This window comes from Hibiscus syriacus, unplaced genomic scaffold (assembly GCF_006381635.1).
Source record: "Hibiscus syriacus cultivar Baekdansim isolate YM2019G1 unplaced genomic scaffold, ASM638163v2 tig00110214_pilon, whole genome shotgun sequence".
Taxonomy (NCBI): Eukaryota; Viridiplantae; Streptophyta; class Magnoliopsida; order Malvales; family Malvaceae; genus Hibiscus; species Hibiscus syriacus.
The window spans coordinates 158,174-181,615 of record NW_024062631.1 but is presented as its reverse complement, the minus strand read 5'-3'; the positions used below and the strand labels follow the sequence as shown (position 1 = coordinate 181,615).

General features: G+C 32.4%; 1 protein-coding gene across 2 annotated transcripts; it reads right to left on the bottom strand.

The window, feature by feature from the left end:
- Positions 1-7,599: 7,599 nt before the first annotated feature.
- Positions 7,600-9,452, bottom strand: LOC120113979 (aspartic proteinase nepenthesin-1-like). Of its 2 annotated transcripts, XM_039135025.1 has the most exons (2): positions 9,136-9,452; positions 7,600-9,105 (listed from the first exon to the last, which is right to left on the bottom strand). In XM_039135025.1, the coding sequence occupies exons 1-2, from the start codon at positions 9,362-9,364 to the stop codon at positions 7,694-7,696; spliced, it is 1,641 nt and encodes a 546-aa protein (XP_038990956.1). In that variant the 5' UTR covers positions 9,365-9,452; the 3' UTR covers positions 7,600-7,693. The 2 variants fall into 2 exon arrangements, with proteins under 2 accessions (XP_038990956.1, XP_038990955.1); XM_039135024.1 differs by having other exon boundaries at positions 7,601-9,452.
- Positions 9,453-23,442: the final 13,990 nt, after the last annotated feature.

The window sequence follows — 23,442 nt, the reverse complement described above, 5'->3', positions numbered from 1 at the left end:
TCATTTTTAATAAAATTAAAATTTAATATTTATTTTTAAAAAAGTGAATAATAATTTTTTAATATTTTTAAAAAATTAATTTTAAAAGTTAATAAATATTATTAAATATTAAAAAAATATTATTAAAAGAAAGACAGTAAAAACGTATGGGGGCCATCAAAGATTCCTTAATTGTTTGTCTCTGTATATTGGTTTGTTTTGAAGTTGGTATTTTTACACAAATATCACCATAACAGAAATTAATTACATATTAGGCACCAGTTTAAAAATATTTATAAAACAACACCCGAGTTTATTACAAATCAGGTATAGCGCATCCCAGGGGCACGCTTTACGCCATGTATGATAAAGCGCGCCCCCTGAGACGCGCTATACTACAAAAGGTGTTAAATCGGGAAATATAGTCTGACGGGTGCTTAATCGGAAAATATACTATTCAACGGTGATTTTTCGGGAAAACGTCAAATATTTCATAACACATTATTAGTACGGGTTTTCTCAGAAATAAAGATGTCAAGTTGATTTCAACAATAATAAATATAAAAGAAATCCAAAAAGGTATATTTTCTTTAAATCAAATTCTCAACCATGTCACTATATCACAATCTTAAATAAATATCTCTTATACTTTATTTTATCATTTTTCAGGGCATTCAAATCCATTATTTAGTCATCGTTTCGTTCTAATATTTCATAACTTTAATATTTGATATTACTTTTTGATAGGTTGATGCATTTTAGATCTTTCGTTATCGTTATTTATTTTTGACTATAAATCAACTTTTTGATTAGTCTACTTATTTGTATGTTGATACAAATATGTAAATTTTCAGGAGCATATGTAAAGGCATCCGTGAAATTCTTGGAAACTTACACAAATACGTGTATATTGATAATTTAAAATATTATTAAAACTTTAAAAGAGTTTCAAAAAAATAAGGCGGACAACATTCAAAACCATCACTTCCTAAGACGTCCCATCATCACCAATGTCAAGCATATCTAATCTACAAACACGTGGTCTCATTTGATTATGATTTAATCAGTTTATACCATCACTTTCTAGGATGTCTCATCTGGACCAACGTCATAACAATTCATAATCGACATCTGTCTAGAACAGTATAAATAGTCATGCAATGGAGAGCAAGCTATGAACAAGCTCCCTCACAAAAAAAAAAAAAAACTAGACCAACTCCATTAGAACCTTTATAATCACCATCATAACTATCGATCGACCAATTTCTATTGTTTCAACAAATTTGATGATAAAAAGAAAAAAATATATTTTTATGTTCACAACGATTTCTTATCTTTTTCCATTGACAAATTTGCGTTGGAAGCATAATCAAGTGCATATATGGTTTAGGGTTTTTCATTTTTGTATTGGACTCTCCAACTATAATTTCTTTTTTCTCCAAGGAATGTCTTGATTTGATTCATCATCATAATCGGTACGTTAATAAAGAAAAATTAGTACAATGCCAACAAATTTGCTGAGACGTAATCTATCTTCGTAGGTGAGTTGGAAAAGGAGATGTAAATGCCGATAGATACCAAAAGTTCGTGTAATATATCTAATTGTAAATTATTCCATTTACATCATTCAACATATTAGCTCAATCAAACCCTTAGAATAGTCTCAATAACTAAAAACAATTTATTTTTCTTCGATGATTTGAATTTAAATAGCATCAACAATAAATGTGTGAATTTAGATCTAAATCTTTTAAAGAAAAACAAATTAACATAATTTAAATATAATAAAATATAATTTTATTCAAAATTTATGTTACACTGTCATTTTTTATTTACATAATAATTATAAATTGTATATTTAACATTTACATATTTTATTAATTTAAATTTTATTATTATTTAGTTAAACTTAACCTTCAATTTTTTTTGAAAGGGTTAAATTTGTTCAGAGTCATTAATTGTTTTAATAAAAAATTAATTTAAATTTTAATTTTTAAGAAAACCGATAGATGGTATACATGTCCATATATATTTTGAATTTTTTATTTTTATAATTTTAAATTGTATATTAATGTGTCATATAATATAAATAGTATTACGTTAACATAAAGTATGCATGAACTATTACATCGACACTATTAACATATTAATATTTGTACAAACCAAATTATTTTAGTGGCTAAAGCGATGATTATTATTTCTAAAAGTCTCAAGTTTAAGCACCATATATTTCAAGGGTATTTGAGCTTATCATATAGTTGAAATTTTTTAAAACAGATAATCACTTTAGATTAATAAAAAAACATGTTATTATTTTAATTAATATTTATGTTAAGAAATAATCCAACTCTCTTTTGAAAGATTGAGATTAAATTTAAATAAAAATGATAAAAAAACAAATTAGTGAAATAAAATAGGGGTAAACTATATGTTTAGTATCCCAACTATCACTTTTGTTCCGTTTTGATCACTAAATCATTTTTTTCAAAATCACACATAATGTTTAGTTTTGATTTCATTTCGATTATTTGTAGTTAAAAATTTAATAGAGATGTTGACTTATCATCATAAGATATTCTTACGTCATTATTAAAAATATTATCACGTCAACAATTCTCTGTTAATTTTTTAATGCTGGGTGGGGTGAATGAAACAAAAATGTAACGTTACATGTGATTTTGAAAAAAAATTGAGTGACCAAAGCAGAGCAAAAGTGATAGTTGGAGTACTAAAAGTGTAGTTTACCCAATAATATAAGCCATACATCCTTGATTGAACTTGTTTAAATCATAGGTTTTCACGACTTTTAAATGTTGAACGATTTATGAGAGTTTTCATGGCATATTTGTGAGAATCTTACATCCTTGATTGAACTTGTTTAAGATTTTATAGTATTTAACGGATTAAACTTTTTACAACGTTCCAACATTTTCTCTAGAGTTCTTGTGACCTAGCAAACTACCATACTTCTTTCTTTGTACAATGTTCCATTTGAAACCTTAGTCAATTCAGATAGTTTCAGTTTGGCCTTTCTATAGAAAATAATTGAATAAACTATCCATTTGATCACCCAACTATTTTAAAAATTTTGTTTTGATCATCCAACTGTATTTTAGTAAAATCATTTTTAATATTATATTTTATTCTATTTTGATCACTAGTCGTTAAAAATAAATAAATATAATGACATAATTTAATATAACAAAACTTAGGGGTTGTTTGTTTACTTCAGAATGATTAAGCGCTGAATGATTCAGAGACTCTGTATGAATTAGCTCTGAATGTGACATGATGTTTGATAATGACTCTGAATCATTCAGAATGTACTTCTGTGTTGAATCATTCAGCACTGTTTTGCTGAATCAGTCAGCACTGAATCATTCAGAGCTGTGAAACAAACACGCTGAATGCTGAACAGTTCAACATTCATTCAACATTCAGCGATGAATGATTACATTAAGAGGCAAACAAACAACCCCTTATATATTATCAGCTTAATCTTAAATCAAAACAGCCACTCCATTTTAACCCTCATTTTTAATATTTGGGCCAAACCCCAAATTTTTTTCTCTTCTTTTGCAGCACTAGATTGCCACCCTTAACCTTAAACGGACAACTAATCGGTTTTAAAAAAAAAGTCCACAAATTTTCAACCACACAAAAATTCAAAAACCAGTCTACTTAATCAAAGTTCAAAAATGATATTTTCGGGATCAAAAGTTGAGAACTTCACCATATGACATATACTTTAAAGAAGCAATCTTTATAATCAAAGTTGATTAATTTACAGGCAAAACAACAACAAAACAGAGATGGTCAGTTTCTGCAGGATAGGGGTGAGGATCGGCAGTTGCTGGTGCTGGTTGGTACGGTGGCAAGCATGGCTTTATTCTGGTTTATGGATAGAGGAGTTTAGCGCTTGGGCGGACGAGATGGCTGTTTCCGGTTTGTCTGCCATTTTGGCTTTGTAAGACTGGTTTCGGTATTGTTGTGGTATTTCTTGTTCGCTGCGTTGCTGGTTGTGGAGGGTGGGGCTTTGTGTGTGAACCGGGTGGAGTTGTTTGACTGATTACAAAATTGTGTTCGGGTTGGGAGAAGAGGGGATTATGGTTTTTGTTTCTGGGTTTTAGTTGCCATTGTTTTTGGTTGGTGGTTACTTACTGGTCTGGTTCGTAGTGTGCTGATCTGCTATGCCTTGGTAATGCGTTGGCTCGCCTCTGCTTCTTGGGTATGTGCACAGGATGGCTAGTTTGTTTTGTTGTCGGTTTATTTGGGTGTATCACTATTGGTAATGTAAAGCTCATTTATTTGATGTTGTCATTGGGCACTATTTTTTTTTTAATTAGGATGAGGTTTTTTAACGAGGTTTATGTCATTATTTGTATGTTATCCGGAGTAATACAAAACACCCTTTAAAAAAAACAGAGGGAGAGGGAGGACAGAATACAGATTCAAGGAAAGAAACGACAGCTTTGCAAGCATCAGGAGTAGGGTTCCATCAAGAGCTGCAACAATGGCTCTACCCACATTGTTTATACTATGCTATTGTTACTGTTAATTTCTTCCATTTTCGCTCTGCCTTTACTTTTTTATGAAACAATGATTCTAAACAAGCAATCTTTAAAGAAACTAAACATTGGTAATGGATTAAATTTCGAAAAATAATTGTTTTTTGGGTTTCGGTTTTCCATAATTCTATCCAATTCTAGCTGCAAAATCGATCAATTATACCAAAAGTTTCATCTGTTTTAATTATTATTTTTAGTTTGTTTCACTTTGATCGAATAAACCGTCTTTTTTTGCAAACGATAAATAATTTAATGAGCAACAGAAGCTGCCAATCCTCAGAGCTAGAGTCTTTTCGTGATGAACCATCGACGTTCAAATTAAAGCTCATAGCTAAAGCCTCAATCCTCCTCACCAGAGTAGTAGGTGTCACTATCCCACTCATCGGCAAGCACCGTAGGTTCCTCCATACAGACCATAGCGTCTTCATCGCTGCCAAAGCCTTCGCAGCTGTCGTGATCCTCACCATTAGCTTCTTCCACATGGTCGTCGGTGGCATTGAAGCTCTCACGGATCCTTGCTGGCCAAATTTTCCCTTGGTCCAATTAGAAGAATTACAGGAATCAAAAGGTGAGAAGGAGAAGCTGAAATCTAGTGTTATAGAGGAAGGGATCTAAATATTTAAAATAAGAGTTAAATTAATTAGTTGTTTTGAATTATGATAACTTGGTAGAGTGTATATGTTTTGAGATTAAAATTATTATTATATTTTTGTTAAATTCTTAATTATAAATATTCAAAATATAAAGAAAATATAATATTAATAATAATTTTATCAAAAAATAATAATTAAATGGTTAAAATAAAAATACGATTATAATTAAATAACCAAATAAGTAGTTTAATAATTTCATTAAGACTAACATTAAAGGTCGACCCGTTGTAGCCATTGATGGCGAGAACAAATATTGAATACAAAAGCACAATGTGCAAGCTGTGAGACTCTGAGAGGTAGTATTTTATTACTGTTGCTGGGAAATATCTTAGAAACTTCAATAAATTATAAAGCAATCAATTTACCTTGTTCAAATAACCACTTAAATTGCAATTGGGGGATGGGATGTGCCTAATGTCCTTGCCCACAAGGCAATTTCCTTTTTATGTTAAAGTAAAGAACCGATTTGTATTTGTGGATAGTTTTTCATGTTATTTGACTATGATATATGATTTATCGATGATTTTTCAGTAGGTTTATCTCATTTTGTGGTATTTTTGTCAATATGATCAGATATATTCATATTTATCTTTTGTTCGAGTTTTCAGGTAAATTTTTTTACTTTTTCCTCGTATGGTCCATGTGTGATATTAAGTGACTAGTTTTTGTGTTAATGATTATAAGAAAATGTCATAATTATTTGATTAGTTTATGTGTATAATTGTAAACATTCATTCTAGTTTTAAATATTTCATATTTTTAATAAAACTAACCGGTTATATTAATTTTGTATACTATTTTTAAAGTGTACTATTTTAATTGTTTTATAAATGAAATCAAATAATATCTATAATGGTATTGATTGGTTTCATTAGTTTTTTAAACTAAACAATTATGGTATCTTGAAAAATATTCACAAATTAAAAAACTAAAACAAATTTCAATTTAATTCAAATAGTTACAAGTTTAGATTTATGGACTAAAAATAAAAATCAAATCAAACATATTTAATTTTATTCGATGGCGAATGGGATACGACTTGAATTTGAAACTGCCTTTTGTTGAATAGTGTGGATTGACAACTCATTGTTCCCAATTCGTTAATTTACGGTGTATTTGACTATTTGAGTATAATTATATGAAACATTGACTATTAATAGTATAATTACAATAAATTTTAAGTCTACAAATATATTTTTCTCATAAAATATAGTTATATTATAATTTTTATATTGCATTGATATTATTAATTATAATTATAGAGATATATACATTTATATTTTAAAATAATATTAATTACAAAATTAAAGAGAATAACTATGTCTATAATTACACCAATTCTTATCTCTTACTCCAAGAATGAAAGAGTGTAATTCGATCCTTTTAGAAACTCAGGCTCTTATTTGAGTATATATAAAAGTATTAAATATTTATTTAATCAATTTAAAAGTTTGGAAATAAATTTCCTTCACATTATCTTTTCACTTTGGAAATAAATTCTTTTTAATTGTTTAACCTTTTTTTATCATCGAATACGTTTGATGAGTCTAAAACAAACATTTTTTTTATTATTAAGTAAAAAGGTTTGAAAAGTAATTTAAGAGGTAAGATTCTAAAAGCAGTAGATTAATTACAAATGTTCGCGGCACTACTTTACCCCCATCAATAAAAAATCAAATTAAAAGTTAGCGGTCTATTCTTTTCAACTTTACCAGTTTCATCAATTAAATTAAATTGTTCAAATTACATAGAGCTATTTATAATACAAATCCATATTCACACCCCCTACCAAAAATTAATTCACTACACCAAATTAAAATTTATGGTTGGCAACAGGAAGCCACCATCATCAACAAATTGCTTTGATGTGTAAACCATAAAAATTAATTAAATTTATAATACAGATACGTTAATTATTTAAAAATAAATAAATATGATGACGAGGTGAAAAGAAAAAGAAAATAGAGGAATCTAAATATGGTAAGTGGGATTGCCTATGCCTAGGCCCTTAGTGTGGACGCAACGACCCCAACAAAGGGAATTATAGAGAAGAAAGAATTGAAACGAAATAAGAATAAATAAAGTTTGATGCTCACCTAACAGTTGACTAAGCCTATTATATGACCGTATTACATTTATACTCCTAATAATTGACCCATTCTTTATCTATCGATTCTATTGCTTAAATAAATTCCTTGTAGGAATTAAAATTAGTCAGATATGCAAAAAAATGATAATTTTATACAATAATTATGCAGTTTTGAAGGCAAACGAATTAAAAGAAGAAGAAGGCATTTATCGGTTATTGAGATTTGATTATACAACAATTCAATAATGCCTACATTTTATGTATGATTGACACTATAGTCAATTTTATCATCTGAATCTTACAAAAAAGGGAAAGGGAAAAAAAAAACAAATGAATCTATTTCTTGTATGTTATCTGATCTATCGGTGTATATATCCTTTTCCACCGCCGTTTTGAACAAGAAGCTAAAGGTCAGCACACTTCATTGGTGCATATCCCAGCCTAGACTTGTTTGTGTCATACAGGATATGGAAGTTCTGCTGCTGATAGTTCCCAATGATCGAAAGTGCTGATCTCGGAGTCCCCAAAATTGCTAAACAAACCACGTCCTCTTCCAGCCATATGAAGTAGTTTTCCACCGGGAAATTCCATACCGCCCCGTCCCCGAAATGTATCCCGAAATCCGGAAGCTCTACGTTTGTTACTCCAGACACATTGTAACATGGATCCAAGACCGGGAAATCTTTTACCACCGGATAGCCTTTGGTTTTATTCACAAATGCCTCCTTTATAATCTGATAAGTAGGGTCTGCAAAGTAACTTAGAGTAGTACCTGAATCCACGATGGTGCCGCCGGCTGATAACTGCCATGCCTCCTCTGGTATATTCAACACCTCTCCTCCGACAAAGATCGATTTTATCTGGACATAGTAGAATGTATCGACCAAATTATCCTTGCCGGAAACCAAAGACGTGAAATTCAGATTAGGGTGGCTCAATAGATCTTTGTCCTCCCCGAAGATCAGCTTGCTACTCACATTGGCATCACTGTTCCTATCAACAAGGCAGTAGGAAAATGAATGACCATACAGTGATTGCAGCTGAGAGGTAAATGAGAGAGGTCCTCTCCCGAGGCCTAACAACCCTGCAGCACCGTGGAAGAGGCCTCGATTCCAATGACCGCAACCGAACATCACATTCTCCACCTGCCTAAATTCCGAGCTCCCACTTGAAGACGTGAGATTGACAGTAAACGTCTCCAGTGCGAAATCGCCGGTAGTATTCGAACTATCCCCATACCAATAATAATAAGGACAAGTCTGATTCTCAGCTTTGCAAGGCTGAGAAGTATCAGGGGATGAAACCAAATTGCACCTCGGATCTTTGCAACTTATATTCCTAAAGGAACTCGATTCCTTAGGATCATAATACGGACCAGTTTGCTCGAAACAATCATAACAAGGAACACATTGAATCCAATTAAGGTCACTACCAGTATCAAGTATCAAAGAGAAGTGTTTAGGAGGATTACCGACGAACACATCGATAAAATACTCGCCGGAGCCGAGGCTTACACCGGACTCCAAAGTTGCCACCAGCTGTTCAGTAACCCCGGCTGTATAAGATTCTGCCGCCGCCGCTTTTTCAACCACCGGCTTCAAATGCTGATTTGATTTCTTCTTTTTACTGTTTAGCCTTGAAATGACATTTTGATTCTTCTTCTCAACGACCCTTTTACGAAGTGTCTGAATTCTGGTCGAATCCCTCCTAGTTGACTCTAAAACAGATTTTTTTGCCTCGTCCTTTCCCTCAATCTGCCTATGCTTCAAGTGGAGCTTCACCGTCTTCTTGGGCTCATCTTTTCCATCATCAGCTTCATATTCTTCTTCTTGGGAAGCTATCCTTAGGGATTGTTTTGATTCCTTATGTTTTGTGAGGCTGCAATCATTGCTGCCTGTGGAAGAAGAAACTGCATTGAAGCTCATGTGATCAGGAAATTCGATGCCAGCCAAAGTGGAGATATTGGAATTTTCATTTTTGATCCGATCGTAATGGATTCTAGCCGTTGCTTCAAAAGCACCGGAGGAAATCGAAAGGAGGAGGATAATAAGACCTAGAGAGACTCTCACCAACATTGCACTGATCTTTTCTTGTTTGGTCACTGAGAAAATCCTACATGAAATGAAAAACAAGAGCCCAAAATACAAACACAACAACAAAACCCAATTTCCAATATGAAATAGGATAAGGGGAGGTAGGATAGTAGGCTGCTCAACACCAGGTTGAGAGTAGCGTGGAAGACCAGAATCTTTTACCAAATCAATAACAAAGCACAAAAGAGAAAGGCAGAGTGAAAAGGAGTGATTCAAGAAAAACCAAAACCCATAAAGGGAAAAATGCTTAAAATTGTTGGAGAAGATAATATAAACCCAAAAACAATGAAGAGAGAGGAGATAAAATAGCAGAGGAAATGGAAAGAATATAGATGAAGGTTTAAATTTTCTTTAGGTTGTAGGTGGTCATCTTTGAATCAGCGTTAAAAACTTTGAATCAAAAGAAAGGAAAAAATATATAATAAAAGTCCACTCTTTTGAACAACGCGTTTTCCCAGGAAATATAAATGCAAACCCAAAATTACCAACCACCTTGCATAATTGAAAAATAAAATATGATTTACCCAGTCTTGTTCTTCATATGGGTTTCTTCCTCTCTGTTTCCTTTATAACCCCATTGATTTGGGTTTCAACTTTTTAACTGAAAAAACTGCGGTCTGAAGCAAAGGCACTAAATTTACAGCTTTTCTCTTCCATCATGTTACCAAATGTCCAAGTCAAAGCCAAGCCCTCACTTTCTGTATTCCTCTAAAATCAAACTCAATACTTGTGGATCTAACCATCAGAAGAGATTTCGAAACGCCTTGTTTAAGTATGCCAAATTGACACCATCAAACTTTTGTTTAATCCAAGTTTTGCAGGTTTTCTTAAAATAAATATTGAATTGGTTATTTAAAAAATAATCTTCATTAATCATTATACGTACATATTTCAATCGAATTACATATTTATTTCGATTAAAATTATATCGACTAATAAATATATTTATTTTTTTAATATTATACAAAAAAATTAATTGAGATTTGAAATTCTTTTATCATTATATTTAACATTGTAAATGTTTTAATTAATAATATTGTTTTAAGTTAATTATACTATTTAACAGTTTGAGACGAATCTATAATTTTAACTATATTTTAGAGACATTTAGCGTAATTAATCTTGTTTACTTGGCATAACCTCTGATTTAATCAAATTTAAAAATATTAACCTCTGATTTAACTCTTTTTACGTCAACCATTTATGTGAGCCAAAGGTCAATCCAATTTGAGCATTTAACAAAAATTATATACATAAGAGAAATTATTTAAGATAAAATAATTATGTTCATATGAAAAAAATTTATTTATAGTATTATAAACTTAAATTGTTTATGTTTTTATAATTTAAAATTGGTTAGTATAATGATTTTATATTATATTTATTTAAATTACAAATCTAAAATTTTAAAAACTAAAAATCCATTAATGATGTCATGTCCTCAGTCGTAAAAAAAATTATTCTCTCTAAAAGATCTAAGTTTAAACAACTATATGTGTATGATGTGTGTACGTTGTCAATGTCTAAAAAAATTTCTGATAAAACATTATCTTATAATTATTTTAACTACTTAAAAAACTAAAAAAAAAGTTTTAAAAAAACTATTAATTCAGCCCTTAAAATTGATTTTTTTTAAATTAACCCCTAAAATAACTACATTAAATTCTTGAAGGTCAATTTGTTACGTTGATATATAGATTTAAATATTATTAAATTATTTTTTATTTGATTTTTAAGGGTAAATTAAAATTGTCATTATTTAATTTTTTTATGGCTCCTATTTTGATCATTGAAGTTTACAAAATTTCAATTCATTCATTAAACTTTTGATTTGCTCCTAGTTTTTTCACTTTATCGTTAAATACTTAACCCCTAATTTTGAATTTCTTTTGATTTCTCGATGATGAGACATCTTCTTTCAAATCTCAATGGTAAGAAGATAAAAAAAGAGAAAACGATTTGTATATCTTTATTCCACGTTGATTAGATGGTGAATAATATATATTATATATTTGTTTATGGTTTTATGAATTTTTGATTTTAGAGTTTTAAAGTGATTACGATAAAATCTAAATTGATATAATGGTAAAAGGAATTTGTTAATATATTGAGTGCTCAGAAAATATGTCACAGATTTGTAATTGCACTACTGATGTGACACAAAGATGACATTATAAAACTTTCCATTAGAGGAAGAGAATTAAAAAAAGAGAGGCGTGGAATACGTATGGATTTATTATCAATAAAAAGTAGTCCATATCAATGCACATAGCTGCTATATCATCCCTCTATTTATGATTTATCAACCAAATGACTAAAATAGCATCAAATTGATAGATTAGTGAGTAGATTGAAAATTTAAGAATTTTAGTATTTAAAATAGAAGTGAAAAGAATGTTGGGGATGAAATTTATAATTTAACTAATTTTTAAATATGAATATGATTAAAATAATTTATTTTCTAAGAAATTAATTAATGTGACTCGTTTAGTGGAATTAATGTATCTCTTAGGTATATTTGTGCAATGTTGAAAGACGCAAAAGTAAAAATACTGAAAAAAGAAACTAGCACATGGCAATGCAGGCTTTGGTATGGATGTATTCACGTTTTTCAAAAGTCTTGGTTAATTAATTAATAAGTTAAATATCACTAATTAACAATTATTTTTCTTAAATACAGACAACAGTACTGTTTGAGCAAAGCGTTTTGAAAAAAAAATAAACCCATTTAGTAGTTAAATAAAATAAAGAAATACCCCGATAATCACACCCTACTTTTTTTATATTGTTTACTGCGATAGTGTTGGTAACTGTAATAAAGGTAATTTTATAGGAATAACATTTTCTAAAATTATTTAAAATTATTTATATCAATTTATTCAGAAAAATAATATTTATTTTCATCACATAAAATAAACATATAGTCAATTAAATGTATATTATTGAAGGTATTATTAACTTACATTGTCTTTGGTTATGTGGTTGAAATGACGAAAAATATTTTGTGCTGGAAGCGTCTTAATTCCCTTAGAAATACTCCCAAAATCAAAATTGATTGAATTTAAAAGAAATTAGATAAATTTTATTTTAAGGGTCTAAAGTTTATTTTTTGTATCATTTAATTCTTTAACATGTTATTTAATTTGAAATTAACCTTCGTTTTTGTTCCACATTTTACAACTTAGTGTAGTATTTTTACTCTTATAATATTTATGCTGAAGTTTAGTCTTTTAAAAATATATTTAAACCGAAAATGACGCTTGTTTTATCTTTGGTAATTCTAAAATTAAATTTTTTTTTATCTTATAGTATTTATGTGGGGTCAGTCCCAAAAAAAATAAAATAAACTACAAATTTACTGTTTAAATTTTACTCTCTTTCCTATTTAAACTACTGAACTTTAATTTTTTTCAATTTACTTATTAAATTTTATATATTTGAGTTTTTCTTTTTTTTATCCTTCAACCGTTAATTTTTTAACAGCATTATGACATGACTTAGTTAAAAAAAATTAATCCTTACATGAGAAAAGGAAAGAGAAAATGTCTATTTTCTATTTTTTTTCTTTCATAAATGTTCCACAAAACTTAAATAACATTTCTTCTCTTTTTGTTTTCTCTTTTCCTGCTCTCAAAACCCTAGTCATATCATCGTCTTATGGTGGGTAATCAACAACAAGAAGAGAAGGAAATAACAATCAGTCAAATCAATTAACAGATTCCTATAATTTTTCTTATAAAAAATTACCCTACACACGCACATCATTTAGCTCCATTATAATTGTAATGGCAACAAGTATTTTAAAAAATTTATCAAAGACTTTTAACACATGTTTATTAAATAATTATCTTGAAAAAAATGAAGAGGAGTCTATAGGGTAGGAGTTTCCATCAAGCAATGACTTTAGTTTTGCATCAACCTCGACACCAATTTTGGATATTGAACCTAACAAGTGCTTGTTTCTGAGGGAAAGGGACGGACTAAAGGTAATCTAACTCTAATTTAAATTTTGAGGAAATTAATTTTAAAATTCTAAAAAACAACGGCCATCAACATAAAGTTTTCAATTCTTTTAGGTAAATATTCTATGTGTAAAAGTTAATTTTTAAAAAATTTAAAAGGTCATAAAACAAAAACTCCAAATTTAGACGGGAACGTTCTAGGTTTTTGTATTCCTCAAGAATATGTATCAACAGAGAAACCATGCATGGACTTTACTTTCACCATCATTTTCAACCCTTTTTCTACTTTCAAAGTTGAGCCTCACAAGCAAGCAAAGGAGTCATCTGTCTTGGCTCGCGAAAACACAGTACAAAACTGATTGATAATGACTAGGATGAAAAGAATTAATTAACCAATGCAGTGTGAGTTCGCTTTGAATGATATTTAATGGAAGACGAAAGCGTAAGGGCATTGAGCATTGACCCATTGAACACAATCCACCTAAGTGAAGAAATCAAATTACAAAACTGTCTTCATTCATTAAAAGTCATAAAAACACATGTCTAGGACTTGAAATACAATAATTTTCTTCCTTATTTTCAATGGATGACTGCGGAGGAATTCAGAGCATACAAGTTTCGACTCCATTACCCAATAGTCAAGAATCAAGTAAGTAAACGATTGAGGGAGACAGAAAAAGAAGGGAATGTATATCTGAATATGGAGATCGTCAAAGTAGTTCCATTATTCTCTAAGTTTATGGGAAGGTGTAAGTAGCGGTCATGGAAGCTGTTTCGGTCGTGTCATCATTGTTGAGTCTGGACGGTGATGAATATTAAAGCAAAATGAATAGTTGAGGAAGAGATAGAGTTCCAAGACTAGATTAAAAAAATGTTAATATCACTTAATTATTAGAATAGTAGGATTATCGACATATTTGATATTTAATTATATTTTTGATATTTTAGTGGAATATAGTTAATTATTAAGAATGTTATTGTTAGTAAAATAATACGTTACCAGATTTGGCAGACATAGTAGTAATAGTAATATTATATTATCATTTATTTTCTCCCTTAATTCTTTTTACCTTCACACTTGAACGTAATTTTCTCAATCAAATATTGTAGTGTTCTTACTATCAGGATAAGATATTAAATCTTTTAAATAATATTCATGACTTAAAATTTTGTATTATGAATGAAACAAATTAAATTAAAAGATTATTCAAATAAATCAATTAAAAATTTGAATATCAATGATTCTAGGGGGAAAACCAATCACATTTGTGGTAATAACTTTTCCGAGAGTTACAATCCATAATAATATTAACATAGAAAAGTACCAAATACCACATTTACAATAGAATTTCATTGGAAGTGTTTACTTAATAATATTAACATAGAAAAGTACCAAATACCACATTTACAATAGAATTTCATTGGAAGTGTTTACTTATTTTCATACCAAACGCTGGTTCGTTTATGAGATTTTAATGGTTCGGGGTAAATATAGGAATTAGGCTAATGATAAATATTAAAAAAATTAAACGGTAAGAACAAATAAAAATAAATAAATTTACTTGTAATTTTTTTTATTACTTTAATAAATTATCTAATAAATTTACTTTAGTACTCACACAAATAAAAATGATCATCTTTTAAGAGAGCCCAAGTTTGATTTCAACCTTCTCCAACTTGTCAAAAAAATAATAAAAGAAAATTTGAAAGAAGAGTGAAAAAATAATTTAAAAATATCATATCAGCATCGTCGTTAAATTTTTAGTAGTGGATAATGTTATGTTAATAATGCTTTTGAAAAAAAAATAATAGTCAGATGACCAAAAACAGAAATAAAATAATAGATGAATGATTAAATAGATAATTTATCATTTTTTAATTATATATGGATTTCATAATTTTGCGTCCTAGACAGTAGGGGCCCTGGGCAAGTGTCGCTTCTGTCTAAGCTTAGCTATATCCTAACCAAACGCTGTATTAGTAATATTGAGAAAGAAAACGTTGCAGCTATTTACATCTCTGTCATTAACTGGCCAAAGAAATAAATCTTAGAACATCGTTATGTTAAGGAAGAAATTCATGCTTAGTGGTGGAGTGACTTTGAATGAAAGATTTTCAGAACACTGCAACTTACATGCATTTTGCAATTGGGAAGTAATATAGTCCACGCAAAATGAATATCATGCTAATATAAGAACATGCATGTTTATAAGCACATGGTCCGAGGTACCGAAACTCGGGAACAATTCTTGAATATGTTTGTGTTGGATATAAATCTTTTATATAATTGTAGGATTACACTTTAAAATAAAAATAATAAACATTTTGAAAAAAGATAAAAAAAATTCCAAAAATTGTGATATGATTTGCAGAAAAGGAAAAATATTAGCATTGCAGTGATAGCATTAACATTAAGGGTGTTCAAATCCAATCCGATCCAAAAAAAATAACCGAAAACCGATTTAGTGCGTTTGTTTTTTTTTAAAAAAAACCGATCGGTTCGGTTTCGGTTTGGAAATCCGGAACTAATCCAAACCGAACTGATATCTATTACAATGATGTGAAATGGTCATTGCATGAGCGGTCGAATTTGATAGTTCAGCTTGAGGTTGAAAAATCTAAAGCGGGAGCTGATATAGAACTTATGATTCATAAGTTATGAAGGAAAACCTTGTGTCACGTGAGAAGGAAATAAACTCACTCAAGTACGAGCTGCATATGGTTTCTAAGGAGCTTGAAATTCGCAATGAAGAAAAGAATATGAGTATGAGATCTGCAGAAGCAGCAAACAAGCATCATTTAGCAAGTGTCGGCAAAATTGCTAAACTGGAGGCAGAGTGTCAAAGACTACGTGACCTAGTTCGTAAGAGGTTGCCAGGGCCAGCTGCGTTGGCCCAAATGAAGCAAGAAATTGATAATTTTGGCAGAGATTTTGGTGGACCTCATCCTAAAAGAAATGTAGTTAAGAATCCTAACTCGAATTTGTCCCCGCAGATGGAATTATCTGCTGGCAGCTTCCTGCAATCTCAAAAGGTGATTGATTATCTTACTATGCATTTGTTGGAGATGGAAGAGGAAACAAAGATGCTTAAAGAAGCTTTGGCCAGTCGCAATAGTGAACTGCAGGCTGCCAGAGAGACGTGTGCTAAGACAAATCTAAGGGTCAAGAGCTTAGAAGCACAAGTACATGTCCTTAATCATCAAACAAGCTTTGAATTAAAGGCAATAAACGGTGTTTATTCGATCGATGTTAGCTTAGGATGTGAAATGGTGAAACTGTTTGACCCCTTAGGCAGTGTTGTTGCTTTGAAATATTTTGAAAAATTAGAATCCAAAAACCGCACAAATTCAAACCGAATCAAACTGTACTTAATTAGATCGGATCGGATTTTTTTTTAAAAACATTCAAACCGCAAACATTTATACTTTCGGATCGAATGAATTTTTAACCAAAAACCGATCCAAACCGACCGCGAACACCCCTAATTAGCATAGTCAAAGATGCAAAGAAAAAGTTAAATCATGTAAAGTTATCATTTTAAGTAGAGATTATCGCCTAAAAAATTCCACATTTATTTTTGTGAGTCGCATATTGTGATTGATTACTTACATTACGATGAAGAGATCTTTGAAACCGATTGGAACTCACAATAATTGTGTATTATTTTAAGAGAAAATAATCTCAGTGACCAAAAATCCCATATAATATATGATTTTAACCAACTTTTTCTGGATTTGCCAAAATGACCAACAAAATCGCAATGCGATCGCTAATTCGCAACGCGATCTCCATTATCGCAAATTCGCGTTGCATTTCGCGTTGCGATAGTTGAAAATCGCGTTGCGATGGTCTACAGTGTCGTTGCGATTTTCCCAATTCGCAATGCGAATAAGTAAATCGCAACGCGAATTGGGAAAATCGCAATGCGATACTGACTATCGCAATGCGATACTTACTATCGCAATGCAATAATACAAAATCGCAACGAGATACTGACTTTCACAACGCGATTCTGACTTTCGCAACGCAATAATACATAATCGCAATGCGATTTTCAAAGCGCCATTAGTATCCTGGCCAAGTATTTTATTTTTAAATTCCAAACACGAATATTAATATATTGGAACACTGAACCATCCACAGTATATCCCATAATCGCAACTCATAACCTAAAACCTAAAATCACAACTCAGTCCCATCTCCATATCTCACTCTCTCACCCATCTCCGACGAAATCCGTCCCCATCTCCGGCGAAATCCATCTATCTCCATCTCTCAGAGCCACCCTCACAATCAGAAATGAAAAATCAACCAAATCAACCAACGAGGGTTAGTTTTTTTAATTATTTTCTTTTTGAAATTTTTGTATTATTATTAGGTTTTTCATATTGAAATTGATGATAAGTTTACTGGTAATTTCAATAATAGATTAACCATTTCACTTAGATTGCTTATTAAATCAACCGAGAATCGCAACGCGAAATGAAAATCGCAACGCGATTTTAGTTTCGCGTTGCGATTCTCTCGTTGCGATAGTCAAATTCGAATTGCAATAGTCATTTTCGTGTTGCGATTTTCATTTTCAGAAACTATTCTTCTTCTGCAAATTGAAACTTGAATGAATTGCATTACTTCAACCAAAAAACAAAGACAAATACGAAATTCACAGTGTTGCAAATTTAAGTTTGAAGAATAAACTACTACTCTTTATGTTTATTATTGTTTTTGGTATATCTTCACAGTGTAGTTTTTGGTATATCTAACTTAGTATGTTTATTGTTTTTGTAGAACTTTTATTCGGCTCAATTGACCTTAAGAAATAAAGTCAGCCTGTCCAAAATAATTGCATCGAAGCTTTCACATGCACAAAGAAAAATGTTTGAGGATACATGCTTCGGGCCATGGCTGAAAGTACAACATCCCGGTGGAGATGCGATGTTGACACACCTGTTTCTTCAAACCATGACTAGCGATCTACCAGAGACTATACAACGTCGTGATGAAGAGATATGGTTTGATTTTCCACCGGTGTATATGTGTTTTGGGCGGGAGGAGTTTTGCTTAATCACCGGTCTACGCTTCGGACACGATGATGTAGGTCGGTACACTAGACACATTACCCGCCCATCATGGCTATCCCGGGTTTTTCTTGAGCTGGAGAGGCCGAATCTACACGTAGAAGACCTGGCAAGATTGTTGAATAAGAAAGATGGTTTTACTCGGATGGATGACGTCGACGTTGTCCGAGTATGCCTTCTAATTCTTTTGCATGCCGGCTTTTTACGCAGAGAGGCCAGACAACCTATTCCAAATGATCTAATCAAATTGGTAGAAGACCTAAATGTGTGGAACCTGTTTCCGTGGGGCTCGTATTTATGGAAAGCTACATGGAATAAGTTATCGTCTGCCTTGGATGATCGAAAAAGTTTGCATGGCGATGGTTCCAAATACACTTTGACAGGCTTTATTTGGGCCTTTAAGGTAAGAATTTTTATATAATGTTTCCAAAATTATAAGTAATTATTTAACAATTACTAATGTTTGTTATTATATTGTTTGTAGATTTGGATATTTGAGGCCTTTCCCGCCATAAAGACATATGCAATAAAAACTTCAAATGATATTCCCAGGGCTATTTCCTGGAAGAGGAAACGGACCTTGCAATGGGAAGATTTACTACGGTATACGACAATAAATAATGTAAGTTAACATAAATACTACCATGTGTTTATAAACAAGTTATTACTAGTACACGTTTAACTTTGTTTGAGCTTTTATATTGTTAGGAGGCCAACACTCCTCTACAGAGGCTGACACCCACGGAAGCTGAGCTTGCCACTGATTGGTGGTAAGCTAGTAAGCGTTTTTTTGATGGAACAGTTGATGAGCAGCCTCCACTTCGAGAGCCATCACCTCGCCCAGAGCTATCACCTCACTCAGAGCCATCATCTGATCGACCCGACTATACACCTCCACAACGACAGCCATCACCTATTCTGTCACATCATCGAGCCTCTTCTCCACCATCACCGCAAGATAGGCGACCGGCAAAGATGCCACGACGTTTATCTCCCTGTTCTCCACCTTCACCTCAACGGGATGAGTTAGGGGAGTTACGTGATGAGGTCAATGCCTTGCGTGAGGAGGTCGGTACTTTACGCAAAGACGATGGTGCATGGCGTGTTGAGGTGTCTACATTACGCGGTGAGGTAGCCGCTCTACGTGAGATGGTAGCATCGTTGCATAATGAGGTTCATACTCTACGCAACGAGGTAAGTTTAAAATTTTTCATACTCGTAATTCATTCGGTTGCTGCCAATACTGCTAAACTGTTTTTGTTAGTATTTGTTTTTGGTTTTGTTTTTGTCTTTTGGTTGAAGTAATACAATCCATTCAAGTTTCAATTTGCAGAAGAAGAATAGTTTACTTTCGCAACACGAAAATGACTATCGCAACACGGAAATGGCTATCGCAATGCGAAATGAAAATCGCAACGACAAAATCGCAATGCGTAATGAAAATCGCAACGATAAAATCGCAACGCGAAATGAAAATCGCAATGCGATTTGTGTTTCGCGTTGCGATTTTGTCGTTGCGATTTCATTTCGCATTGCGATTTTGTCGTTGCGATTTTCATTTCACATTGCGATTTTGTCGTTGCGATTTGCATTTCGCATTGCGATAGCCATTTCCGCGTTGCGATAGTCATTTTCGCGTTGCGATTTTAAGTTTCGTGTTGCGAAAGTAAACTATTCTTCTTCTGGAATATTTATATATGTTGTCCTTTTAAATGTTTATATAAGTGCTTACTTCTGGAATGTTATCTGAGCATTTTGTGAACTATGATAGAATAATGACTTGGGTGAATACAATGCTAGTTTGAAACATATTTGTCTTTGTTTAATATCATGTCTGTTTATTTACTGATTTATGTATTAATTTTTTTTAGCGGCCCGATAATGTGGATGCTTTACGTCGGGTTTTCCTTGCACGACGGAGTTCACGCATCAGACGGCGTGGACATGCTATTACGTCTCCGTTCACCCCAATGGTGCGAAGACTCCGCAAGAAGAAGCCCGACTCACCTGTCATCCCTCAAGAGTCCCCTCCAATCGTTCAAGAGGCCCCTATCCTCCCTCAAGAGTCCCCCCCACCGTTCAAGAGGCCACTGTCATCGTTGAAGAGGTCCCTCCCACCATTCTAGAGCCCGATTCACATGGGGTAATATATCGAAGTATTGAGAAACCCCCACCGGTTCCGGACATGATGGATGAGAGTTGGCTCTCGTATGAGTTACCGGCTAGTACCCTTCCGGTATCTGAAGTGGAGAGGAGACAACTACCGGAAACAATTGTGGATAATACCCTTTGGGCTAAGACCGCAGTTGATTTTTATCTACATGAGCGGAGCCAAGGGTGTTACACTGACATAAGCAAACTCAACGATGAAATGTTTTTATTGCTTGATCGGTCTTGGTGGGGTGTGCTATTAGGGGTTGAAGACAGTGGCTATTTCGATGGGGAGGTAAGTCTTATATTTGACTTATATATGATTTTGATTAATTTTTTTAAAAATTAATGTAATTCACTAATATATGTCTTTTTTTTGTAAAACAACATATCGATGCGTGGATGTCACGTCTTCTAATAATAAGGAAGCTTAGGAAAAATAAAAAAAATTTGCGATATACAATAATGCCGGCGGCTTTTCACGCAGTTCACTTGAAGAATCAATGAGATGAATCATTTTCGTTGGGCAACGGACAAGCTAAACTTTATCCTGCATGGTGGGAGGTCGATAAGGTTAGTGTTAATTTTTTAAATTTTTTAAAGGTGTTCATAAATAAGTGCGCAAATAAATGAATTATTACTTATGATTGCAGGTGTTTATCCCTATTTTGGAATGTCGTCATTGGCTTCTCATCCAACTTCAGCTCCCATCCCTGAAGATAATAGTATATGACAGCATGATAAATTACATATCACTGTCTGATTTGAGAGATATTATCAAGGGATGGAGCTCTCATTTGGCTAAATTCTTGGATGGGATTAATTATTGGACTCATTCTGGACACAAGAAGCTAAAGAAGTTCAATGTCACAGTTGTCAGAGACGAGACCGTGCCACAACAATCGTCGAGAGGCAGAGGGGATTGTGGTCCTCTCGTATGCATGTGCTTGGCGCGTTTGACGATGGGAAGCACATAGTTTCTACCTCCCACCGATAGAGATAGAGCTGCAGTAGGCTTGTGGTTTCGGTATTATATGGCTAGAGCGATATATTCTAGACGCTGCCTACCTGCATCCGCGTTATGAAAGTATCAATTGTTAATTGGTAAGTCAAATGCAAGTTTTGTTAACATATATACTCCTTTTGGTTTGAAAATGTTTGGTTAAGTACCCATAATTCAATAATTTGATGTTTGTAGGTTTTAGATGTGTAGGAAGTCTTGTTTGAGCAAATGTTTGGTTTTTGCAGGTTAATCCTTAAGTGAGCTGCGTGAAATGGATGTACGGGTGCAAAAGTTGATTCATTGATTCAATAATTGATGAGGAAATAAGAATTATTATTATTTTTTGATTGTTTAATTGATTTGTAAAAAATGATTTGTAAATGTTGATTTGTTTAATTGGTGTGTACATAATTCTTATTTGTGCTTGTTTAATTGATTGAAATGTAATAGTTGATTTGTTGATTTTCAATCTGCATTATGTTGAAGGCAAAACAGACTATCGCAACACGAAACTGACTATCGCAATGCGAAATGAAAATCGCAATGCGAAATGAAAATCGCAACGAGAAAATCGCAATATGATTTTCATTTCGCATTGCGATAGCCATTTTCGCGTTGCGATTTTTCATTTCGAATTGGGATAGCCATTTTCGCGTTGCGATAACCATTTTCGCGTTGCGATTTCCCCGTTGCGATAGTCAAATGAATGTCTAATAAGTGATAACAACTGAACAGATCATAGCAATGTTCAAACTCAAGTTACTAATACATGCCTAACTGAAAATGTTAAAAGTGCACACATAAAATACACATAATACAACGTTTGCATTTAAAAATCACCTAAGTTAACAGTCCCAAAAGGTGAAGCCGGTTGTGATTGGGATTTTGAAGATGATTGCGATTTTCAGAATCTCGTTGCGAAAGTCAGAATCTCGTTGCGATTTTGTATTATCTCGTTGCGATAGTCAGTATCGCATTGCGATTTTCCAAATTCGCATTGCGATTTACTTATTCTCATTGCGAATTAGGAAAATTACAACGCGATACTTACTTTCGTAAGGAGATAATACATAATCGCAATGCGATTTTCAAAGTTCGCAATAGGTTTTAGTTTCGCAACACAAATATTTTGTGTATATATCTACGTAGAAGCAACAACTCATAACCTAAATCCCTAAATCACAACTCATTCCATCTCCATCTATCACTCTCTCCGGCGATATCCGTTCCTATATCCGTTCTTACATTCTTCCCCATCCGGCAACAGGTCTTAGTTTCGCAGCTCGTTTGTTTAGTAAATTAATTTACAACCATGAAATCATCTAATGTTGATCATGTTTGGATAGATTTGTGTTTTGGAGGGTCATGGGAGAATGTTCATGGTGTTTTACAATATATGCCTTTACCCATGAATCTTCAACTAAAACTGTCATTAAAAAAGTTAACTTATGAAACTCTAATGTTACGTGTTTCAAAGAAATTGAATTTAGAGCCCCTAAGTGGATTTAGGCTATCTTATCAGAGGAATGGTAAAGTTTATTTGTTAACCGACAATGAAGATGTTGAACGATTCATTGCTTACATTAGTGTTTCAAGTGATGATGTTACATTGTATGTTGTTGAACCTAGAAGTAGTATTGTTGGGTCAGTAGCGGGTAGTAATCAACTAAGTTTTTCTCAAAACCCACAACCTTTCTCTAATCCAAATCCCAATCAACTTTCAGCACCAAATTCCGGTTTTCGTATTGACCAATTAGATGATGATAAGCCAACAGAAAAAAATATGAGAACTAGTCAGTATTCGAAATTTGATCTTGGTCAATACCCGAACTTTGATATTGGTCAATACTCGGATTTTGATGATG